General features: G+C 39.3%; 1 protein-coding gene across 1 annotated transcript in view; it reads right to left on the bottom strand.

Annotated features, from left to right (window-relative positions):
• Positions 1-838: 838 nt before the first annotated feature.
• The window catches only part of cnksr1 (connector enhancer of kinase suppressor of Ras 1), a 32,781-nt gene continuing 23,201 nt past the window's right edge, over positions 839-10,418 (bottom strand). Inside the window, exons 10-21 of the mRNA XM_042500749.1 lie at positions 9,380-9,495; positions 7,902-8,050; positions 6,476-6,657; positions 6,331-6,364; positions 5,921-6,093; positions 5,259-5,332; positions 4,735-4,806; positions 4,282-4,352; positions 3,500-3,561; positions 3,330-3,420; positions 2,853-3,037; positions 839-2,025 (exon numbers count right to left, since the gene is read on the bottom strand). Of these exons, the coding sequence (XP_042356683.1) occupies positions 1,591-2,025; positions 2,853-3,037; positions 3,330-3,420; positions 3,500-3,561; positions 4,282-4,352; positions 4,735-4,806; positions 5,259-5,332; positions 5,921-6,093; positions 6,331-6,364; positions 6,476-6,657; positions 7,902-8,050; positions 9,380-9,495 (1,644 nt within the window). The 3' untranslated portion in view covers positions 839-1,590. The remainder of the gene's footprint in view (positions 2,026-2,852; positions 3,038-3,329; positions 3,421-3,499; positions 3,562-4,281; positions 4,353-4,734; positions 4,807-5,258; positions 5,333-5,920; positions 6,094-6,330; positions 6,365-6,475; positions 6,658-7,901; positions 8,051-9,379; positions 9,496-10,418) is intronic.

Raw genomic sequence — 10,418 nt, 5'->3', positions numbered from 1 at the left:
ACTTTTTGGCAAGACTGGACTGAGTTGCATGTGTATACAGAGCCATTTAAATTTTACTTTGTTTTCATTCCAGTTGGTTTATTTTTTTGGGAGGGTGGGCTGTCATTACTGTGTTTTTTTTGCCTCGCATCTGCCCTTCTACACACCTGCTCTGCATCAGCCTCGTTAGTCTTTCCCTGCTCCAGAGTTTCTCCCTGTCAATCATCTCCCTCCCTGTTCATGATCACCTTATCCCCCTCACATGAGTACCTCTGCCCTTAATCTCAACCTGCACTTCAACTCCTTGGCAGTTTAGTTTGTATTTAAGCCCTGCTCAAATCTAGATTAAAAAGTGATTTATTTGAGTTCCCATTGCCTGCAGTCTCCTGCATTACTCCGTACCTTATGATGCAAAAAAATCAGTCAAAAGTGTCTGAGTCTGAATGCTCTGTATGTTGCAGCATGCAAAACATACATTACACATTACATTGTTTTCAACTAATAGTTCAGACTCTTGCAGCACTGTTGTACTGCAGACTGATTAGAAAATATCAAGCATGACTGATGTCAAAAGACAAGTAGACTCACAAAACAATTTCTACATTTTATCTATTCGGTGAAGTTCACCTTGCAGGAGCCGCACACTGAAATCAAGATGCAAAGCAAAGTCTTGCACACATTCATGCACAAAAGATACATATAAAGGCAAGCTTTTCAGACCCAACTTCAAAAACAAAATGCAGAAATAAATATTTTTTTTATTTTATTTTTTTTTAAATATCTGCTTTATCAATGTTAGTCAGTCCTTTCCCATTCAGTTGTCCTTATCTTTCAGCACAACAGGAACTTCACAACACAGTTCAATGATCATCATGCTCCCTTTTTTATTGAGCCTATCAATATTACAATGAAAATGTGCAGAGCCACCTCTGAAATCTCAGCACTCGGGGGAGTCTCCACTTGTCTCCATGCATTCATGGCAGCCTTGAGCAATAAGTAACGCAGAGCCAGAACTGTCATACAGCTCCACTATAGGGTTCATATGCATACGTCTATAAATACGTATGTGGTAAAGAGTGTTCTCTACAGGGCCAAGAGGGATAAAATCTAATCAAAGGAAAAACCTTGACCAACAACGTGTCTCTGAAGCAAATTTTCTGTGCAAAATATTTCCAATGTATACCTTTTATTAAGGTAATGTCAATAAACAAATACATACAGTATTTATAGTAAAACTGTATTTACATATCTCATTAAAAGAGGCATGACTTATATTACAAATTGAATTCTAAGAAAAGTTGTACTTTCTATCATTAGAAGAACAAGACGGCCTTAGAATCCCATAAATACACACTGAACTCAGACACTTGGCAAATTGTTCTTGTCTCTGTTGTAAACCTGTCGTGTTTGTTGTGTTGGTGAATGAATCTAAATCTGCACTGATGCATTTCACTTGATTAAAGTGCTGATTTAATGGCAATTTTGACTAATCCTAATGTCAGCAGAGGACACAGTGAAACACACACCTCTCTCTCCCACACACACAGTGCATGACAAATGTCTCTCATTTGCCTGATTGTAGTAAACAGAGCAATTTTGCAGTGATGCGTCTTAAATGTAGAAGTAGTTCTCTGCAGGCTCTCCGCTCTCCACCATTTCACTCAGCTGCTTGTTTATCGAATCCTGCAGCGATCCCAGAGACAGTTCTAACACTGGGCTGGTGCTCGGAGAACCCTGTGGGATCTCCAGGAGAACGTCAGACGGCCCTGCGTCCACTAGCTGCTCCCCGTCGCTGAGGCTCAGTCTGTACGCGCCTTCTGTCTCTAAGGTGGCTGTTTCCTTAGCCACAGTTTCCAAGGCAACCTCTTCAGTGGGAGTGTCCTGCACTGCAGCATCGTCCGCTGCTTTGGAGGCCTTGAGTGCGGCCAGTCTCTCAATTTCTTGAACTAGTTCTTCATTTTGCTCCTTCCACTGCCGATACTTCACAGCTGTCATATCAGAGTCCTCTAAGAGCTTGTTGATCTGCAGCAGCTCCACCTCTTTGGCCTGTGGAGAGAAACAGGCTTCAGTCACCTTACAGATATTTATTCAAATGTGAAACTTGAGATTGAAACTTGATTCTGACTGTCTGAGAGCAACTGGCTGTACAAGACTGTTATTTGATATCAGTTCATTCTTACTTCCTTGTCTTTCAGTCAAAAGGAAGGAAGTAACACTAATTTCTAACTGGCAAATACTGAATTAATGTTGTCGATTAACTACTTAAAAGGACGGTTCATCCTCAAATCAAAAATGCATCCTTTTCTCTTATCTGTGGTGCTATTTATCAGTCTAGATTGTTTGGTGTGAGTTCGACAGTGTTGGAGATATTTTCCATAGAGATGTCTTCCTTCTCTCCAATATAATGGAACTAGACAGTCCCCTTCAGGATTTTGTTTTACAGTATGGGATCTATAAGAAGATCCCATACTGTAAATAGATGCACACTTCCTTCTGCCTCTGACACGGTTGACGGGTTTAGATTGGTAGCTAGAAAATAGTTCCTACATGCAACTGCTCTCAACACAGTATGTGGATTATTCATGATTTCATGAAAGAGACAGTGATTTTGAGTTTTTCAAACGTATTTGCACTTTGAGCACTACAAGCTGAGAGCGATCTAGTTCCATTATATTGAAGAGAAGACACCCTATGGCCGATATCTCCAACACTTGGCAACTCGCACCAAAACAATCTAGATTAATGAACTGCACTACAGGTGAAAGGGAAAATGTGTTTTCGATTTTGAGGTGAACTGCCCCTTTAAATCAGCAACTTCGGTAGAGTGAGAGTATTTTAACCCGTGTCAATATGTCATTGACTTCTCTGCTCACCTTGAGTGTGCTCTGCAGGGCCCGCAGCGTGTGCGCCTTCTCATTGATGACAGGGTTCTTATTGCGTCGAATGAACGATTTCCTGAAGTGGTCGTGTGTAAACGGCTGCTCCTGGCCTGTCAGAGAAACCCCTCCTTCCTTTATGTTGTTTAACATCATGCCCATTTCATCCACTTGTCCTCCTTCTACCAGGGATGAAGACACAGAGAGGAAAAATAATAGTAGAGGGAGAGACAAAAATGATGGGATTAGATAGAAAATAGAAAAGAGGGATTTGGCTGACAACATCATTTGTTGACAGTTGATCAGGCAAAACACCCACAGGGTAACAATTTGGGAGGATAACAGCATGTTGTAAAAAAAATGAATTTTGCACTCAAATTAAAACATCCATCAGAGGGACGTCATAGATTAAAGAAATCATTCATTAAGGGAGAAAATAAGAAAAGAGCAGAGACGGAGTCATACAGCACATACCTGTTCCTTTGCTGCCCCCTGTCCCAGGACTGGATAATGGCACCTTCGTCTTCCCCTTGGAGCGAGGCAGAGTGTGGGACTGCACTTTTTGCTGCCCAAAATGAGACACACAACAATAAGAATGGTACTGCAAATGTTGTATGTTTTTATGCACGTGTAACTGTACCGACCTTGTTTCTCCTGCGAGGTGAAGGCGACATCTCGCTCTCTGATTCAGTCTCACTGTAACATTCTGTCAGTAAACACAGGTATTTATTTAATACTACTACTATACTATACTATCACATTGCAGTATATTCAAAACATTTAGGTGTAGCACAGTTAACTTTTATAGTCATTTATTTACTGGCTGGCAGGACTAAAATCACTGTAGGCAACCATAGCAACAGTAATTATGCACGTCCTGTTTTGCAAGTAAACTCTGGCTGGTGAAATTATCATGATTCATAAACCATTAAAATAAAAAAATGACTGCCCTCAACTTTTTTTCTGTATTATTATCTTATTATTCTGTTTTTCTTACTGTTATGAACTATATTTATTTATTTTACATTTTAAAATTATTATTTCTTGTGTGTTTTATTTTATGTTCCAGAGGTTGATGGAGGATGGGAAGTTGAAAATAAATTATATTTTGGTCTTCATTACATTTATTGAATTTTTTCCTTATTATTGAAAATTCAATAAATTTATCAATAAATACATAAATAAATACATGATTTTTTTCCTCCTATAAAAAGCCATGCTGTGATTGATGCGTTTTAATTTTGGACATAATGGACTCAGAGATGGAAACAAGACCATCTTGCCCATCTTTTTGCTATCTCAGGACACCTCATTATGCATTCTCAGTTGGTCAAATTAAGTAATTTTAAATTTCAAGTCAAGTAAAATTGATTATATTTGCACCAAAAGTATTGCAAGACATTTTGTAAGAAGAATATTTCCTCACCTTCTTCAGTATCTGCGCCTGTGTCAAACTTCTTGTGCTTCTGTATGGCTGTTATCAGAGAGTTAATCCACCTGCAGAAAGAAAACAACAAGCAACACAGACAAAGCAAATTCACTTCAAGTAATCTTAAGTGATTATTCCTTCAAACTGAACAAAAAGGATCCTCAAAAGCCACCTGTAGGGGGCAGTGCAGACCAGAACCTGTTAGAGTCTGATTTAACATCTCTACCATGCTCAGTGGTAGCAAAAAAGAATGAATGAAGACATTATGTCTTGTAGAAGAAGCACCTTGTCTACCGTTAGATAGTGATGCATTTCAGAGCTGATCATTTATGCAAGAAATGGTTTGCTGGAGGCTAAACTTGCAAATTAAGCTGCTTCAGCTCATCTGTTAAGGTTCTGGAAAAGAAAGAAAGAGGACAGGCTCCTTTAGTTGTAATCGATCCAACTTACTTGCTCATGTCACTGACGTTGTCGGCAGCAAAGAAGAAGTTCTGAAATCGCTTGTGGCACATTTTAAACACGCTTGTAGGGAGAGAAGACATAGAGAGAAAGGAGAGAGAGGGAGGCACAAACATGATTCTCCTCATTGAGATATTAAAACGCATAAGTCATGCCGACGTGCACACAAATACACACAGTGAGGAAATTCTCAGTCCCCGTCTCCAACCAGAAAAGATCAGATTCCAAAAATTCAGATACAACAAGCATTTTTTCTTTGAAAGTTTGAAAATAGAGAAAATTAAGGTTTTATTCCTGCATCACGTTCATTACATAGGCCATGTTGCATAAAGCCAAAACAGAGCATCCAGTGTTGAGGGGAACAGTAAAGTTTCTGTTTCAAACTACCCTTTGGCACCTAAAAGATTGAGATTTGTTGTGATTAAAGTACTCTGTCTTTCAGACTATTGATAAATTTTTGAATATTCCTGGATTATAAGCATGTTAATAGCATCCATCATTGAGTTCATACTCACTATTTTCTCTTGTGCTCTCCAGCACTCTCTATGTCATAGCTGGCTATATTGACAAGACCCTCTGCCTTCTCATCCTGCAGAAAAAACATATATAAACATACAATTTATCAAGTTATACATAAGACTAAAGCCCTATTTACACAAGACTACTACTGACTGGCAACCTCTTGTAATTTGTAATAATTGCAGAGGTTGTCTGATCTTAATCCTGTGCACATATATCATGATCGTAATTTGTCAAGTAAAAATTTCAATGCAAATTACCAACCACATTTAGCGAAATATAGGTCTTGTGATAATACAAGATCAGCGCAAACATCTTGGTGATTCTAGGTGATTTTTTTTCTGTGCCTTTTTTCTGCCTCTTTTCCAATTGAGAATTATCAGGATTCCAACAGCTTCAGGCAAGTTACATTTAAGACTTTTTAAGATTTTTTTTCCCATTCTGAATAAAATTTAAGACCAATCTTAAATTTGAGTAAAATACAGTCATTGCACATCTCATATGACTTGTGTCCCACATGAAACAGAGACATAAGGGGGTAATATCTAAATGCTTTAACATCGAGTAAAGAAGCCAAATCTATATGTTAATTTTTTCTACTTTCTACTAAACCATAATACAACAAAAACACCACAAATCGATGAAGTTTTATTCCCACCTGTTGGCTGGTGTACCAGTAAAGGGAAGGTCCCTTGAGGATGAACCAGAAGCGCTGCCACTTCTGGGCCATGAAGATGTTCTCCTTCCTCTTCTTCCACAGCCAGCCGTCGCAGTCTGGTCGACCCAGCTCGCGACAGGACACACGGCGTCGACTCTGAGCTGTCGTCATGCCTGGAAGGGTGAAACCAAAAAGACATTTTCTTTAAATAATGGACATGTTTATTCCCTATTCTGATCTTAAAATAGGGCTTGATTCACTTTCGTCTTAATCTTAAACTGGCCGGGACCACCAAGGACCCTATTAATTCCATATATTATAGACTTGCATAGGATGGTCTTGACCAAAGCTTTGTAGTGGAGTATTTTGCTCACATTCATGTACTGTAGGATTACAGCATAAACTGTTACCTTTTGAAGAACTCTTCTTTGTCTCCTTGTTGCCCTGAAAAGAGAAGCCGACCGAGTTCATTCTGTGTTTCATTCAAATTGAAACATCAAAAGTGTGGTTCAAAATGTTTTAAAATGTCTGGTAGCAAAATTTGGTATCTCTCACCGTGTGTCCCACCATTTCAGGGCAGGAACTTACGCTGGCTCTTTCCTGATTGATCGCCGGTAGAGGTGAAGGACTTCTGAACGAACCGAATCCCACGGAGGGAGAGGGACTTCTGGGTGAACGAGAGCGGTCTCGTCTTATTCCCGGGGAGAGCCTCAAACTGTCCAAACTCTCAAACTCTCCTGAAAAACACATGTAAATGTATGAACAAATGCAACTATTAAACTCAGCATCATAATTAACACGTAATCTGTGTCAGCAGTAAATGATTTACATTGAACACTCGTTCATACAGTAGACTTCACCGTATCCAGGCGACAAACTCATGTGTGCAAAGTACAAGTGCTAATGAATCTGCCACACTAACAATTACTCTGACTGCCTTCCCATTAAAAGAGAATTTTGGGACTTGCTGTCGTCTCATCTATGTGATATTACAGTTTTAAATCCTTTTAATGTCACCGCAAAATGCAAACCAACATCACCTACAACAATCCTCAAAATTCTGCTCTTTTCATTTGGATAAAAAAGTGATTTAAGAAGACAATCAGGTGCACAATCCAAGACTAAAACATTCCTTGAATTCCTTAAATACATGAGCTACTGACAGACAATTAAAAATGTCCTTCTTTACATTATTTTACATTTTCTGATTTATTTGTACAACTTAAAGGAATACCTCATCCCCTAATTGATCATTGTTTTTCTAATTTCAAAACTTTTCCAAGAATTTCATGACAGTAGGCGGGTTTCCGTTACAGATTTGTGCAAAATTTACAATATTTTCAAAATGTCCATGAAACATTGTGAGTGATGTTATGCAACTTCTCCTCTCGCAATAACATTAGAAAGAAACATGGCGATGGATGGATGGATAATGGAAAGGCAAGCCCCTTATACATGGGAGTGGCCACGTATGAGTGAATTCTGGGAGGTGATAGTCCACAATTTCGCAAGGGAATTGAGAGATGCAAAACTTCTGGATGATCCTCTCAACTTTTGAGAGTCATGTGATGCAGTAACATCTCTTGTAGCGCCTGCTTTGCTGTTTTCGGCCGACAAGCGCATAGTCATAGCATCATGTGACCTATAAAAGCGAAAAAAAGTGTTTCCGTTGCATTTTTGCAAAATATAGCTTTTTCGAATTGCCAAATCATGCGAGCTTAAAAACTTTTTTTGTGCAATTTGAGGTTTAATGGAAACTTGTGGGAACCCTGAGCAGCTCTGGGTTAGGATTTGTTATACAAATGGTCATTTAGGAGGTGAAGTGTTCCTTAAGTGGTATTTATTCTTTAATTTCTCTTTAACAAAGAGCCTCTGTCTCTGCAAACCCCTCTCTGCTTTATGTTCCATCCAAAATCCAGCCTCAACAACTGAAACAAGATGCGGTCTTGCTTTAAACCCCAGCTCCTTCTGTTTTTCTCACCTGAGGCTGAAAGTCTCGGTGACAGCCTCCCCTCTTGGCTTTGGTATGAAGTGAGAGTCAGACTCCCCTCCCGCTCCCTGTCAGAGGACAGCTCTGATTCCTCCTGTCCCATAGGCTGCTGCTGTACCTCTGGCCCGTGGATGGCTTTCCTGAAATAGCAAAAACAACATAGAAAGGCTATCATGTCTGAGATTTGAAATACAGTCGTACCGGTACGAGATGAGACATCAGAATTGACCTGTGTTTTCTTTTAGCAAGGTGAAATATGACTCCAATCTGTTTGCCAGTAAACTTCCTACTTGTTTTTCTTTCTTAAGACTGGACTTGTAGTTTATCAGGATGTGACAGGATTATTTACAACCTTAATGCACCATCCACACCCACTCCCTCCATTTATCTGAGCACGCCTGCTCTCCATCAGCTCTCACCGTCTCCTCTTTCCTCTCCATCACTCTTTTTCCTCCCTTCTCCCATTTTTTCCTTTTTTCCCCCCTTGTTTGTGTCTTTCTCCATCTCTCCAAAACTCCCTCATCTATTCATCTTACTGCTCATCTCTTCCTATTCTCTCATTTCCAGTCAGCCGGGGGTTGTGGGTGTGTTTGGTGGAATTTATGGCATTTGCAGTATGACCTCATCGTAAACCTACCAGGTCTTGGCAGAATAACGAGGTCAAAAGGGTTCGTGGGAGGTTCAGGCCTGTTGAGTAAATCCTTGGTAGTTTAGTGAAACAAACTGATGTCCAACCTGCTCTGATATGTAGAGTTATTACATTTCTAAGCAACGTCTTTTATTTGTTATGTGGGAGGACCAAGATAGGTGATTTGCTTCTGAGAAATTCTTTCATTCGCTTTTTAGTTTGCATATTCTTGTCATGTATGGTGTTTTATGATCAAAGGAACCCTGTTGAAGTTTTCCTCTAACATATAAAATTCTATTAACATTTAATGTTGTTCTCATTATTTCCTCAATGTTACTTTAACCCTTTAAAACCTGAGCAAACTGACTTGTTTCTTTCAAAAACAAGAAAGAAGGTAATGAGCAACTTAATAAGAAATGGCCCAAAAGACAAAAAAAGTAAATAACAAAAGTGATCAAGAAAAGAGGATTAAGAAAGTGCTAAAAATAATTCATGGTAAAGACATCAGAGATGTCTTATGATAGTGACACAAACATCAAGTTCACATGTTTTTGAAACAAATCAAACCAATTTTCTTCGGTTCCAAAGGTTCAAATGCTTGTGAAAGGCATCTGAACGCAGCACAACAAAACTTGATTATTATTGATTATTTATTCAATATTAACAGATTTATTTAGAAAAATCTTTGTATTTTTGAGTATGGTACATTAATGTTTTTGGCGGTATGAATCATTTCGCTCTACAAATTAAATTCCTGTATTGCCCCCAATTGACCAAACACAGCCAGAAATATTAAGATAAAAAGCAAATTGAAAGAGTAAAAGCTAATTTATGCTCTCACCTAAAAGACAGGGACCTGACAGAAGCTGCTACTCTCTCAAATATGGAGTGTCTCGGATTCTCTTCGTCTTCCTCCTCGTCCTCCTCTGACCTCTCTTCTTTCTCCTCTTCCTCCTTCTGAAAAGAAACCAGCACAAATAAAAGTATGTGAGATTGCAGACTAAACTGTGTGTGTATTTATGGGTTAACAGCGGGGTAAGGAGACGGGTGTCATGTGAACTGTGATAGCAGATTTCTCCTCAGGTCTTCATGCGCTCACTCTGTGCTTTGGGAAATGAGACAGCAAACACACACACACACACACACACACACACACACACACAGAGTCTGTGAAAGTCTCGGGCATTTAGTGAGATCAATACAGAGCTGAAAAACACAGCTGATTCACATCTCCTTATGTGTGTTTTCTCACCCTACGGCGGCAGCCAGATCTGAGATAACATGCCAATAGTCACAAGGCGGTGTGTGAAATGCACAGTGTGTGTGTGTGTGTGCTGAGATTCAGTATGTAATTCAGTGTGTACAACAGTCGCCATAGAGACTACTGAGAGTAAGTTTTCATGGAAACGGATCCCGAGAGATGTGAAACGGAAATGGCAGACAGGATTCTCGTGACAGGGATGCTTCAGGTTCCCCTGACACAAACCGTGTAAACAATCCGGTTTGTGAAGGATGATTTCATGTTTCACCTCTGGGTGTCATTATCCTAAACGGAAACTAAGTGGTAGGAAATGAAAATTGTGTGAAACAATAACGCTGTTGGCTTGGGGTTTCTTCTAATGGCTTCACAAACGATTACACGATTTCCAAATGAAGTTTTCAAGCCCACAAGCGTCTCAGGCAAAGTATGAGTGACAAGAAGAATGAAATTAACACACAGTTTTTCTGAATACTCTGTCAAAATGTGGCTGATGGTAAAGATGCTTAGATGAGACAGCAAATGTAATTATGGATACTGGTCATGAAATATCAAGATATTAAAGTAAGTTTTGGATGGTGCTTCTGGAAATTCTGCTTTTTTTAAAGCAGCATTTTTAGAT

This window comes from Plectropomus leopardus, chromosome 14, assembly GCF_008729295.1.
Source record: "Plectropomus leopardus isolate mb chromosome 14, YSFRI_Pleo_2.0, whole genome shotgun sequence".
In the NCBI taxonomy this organism is placed as follows: domain Eukaryota; kingdom Metazoa; phylum Chordata; class Actinopteri; order Perciformes; family Serranidae; genus Plectropomus; species Plectropomus leopardus.
The sequence above is the reverse complement of the archived record's forward strand: the minus strand, read 5'-3'. Positions and strand labels throughout refer to the sequence as shown.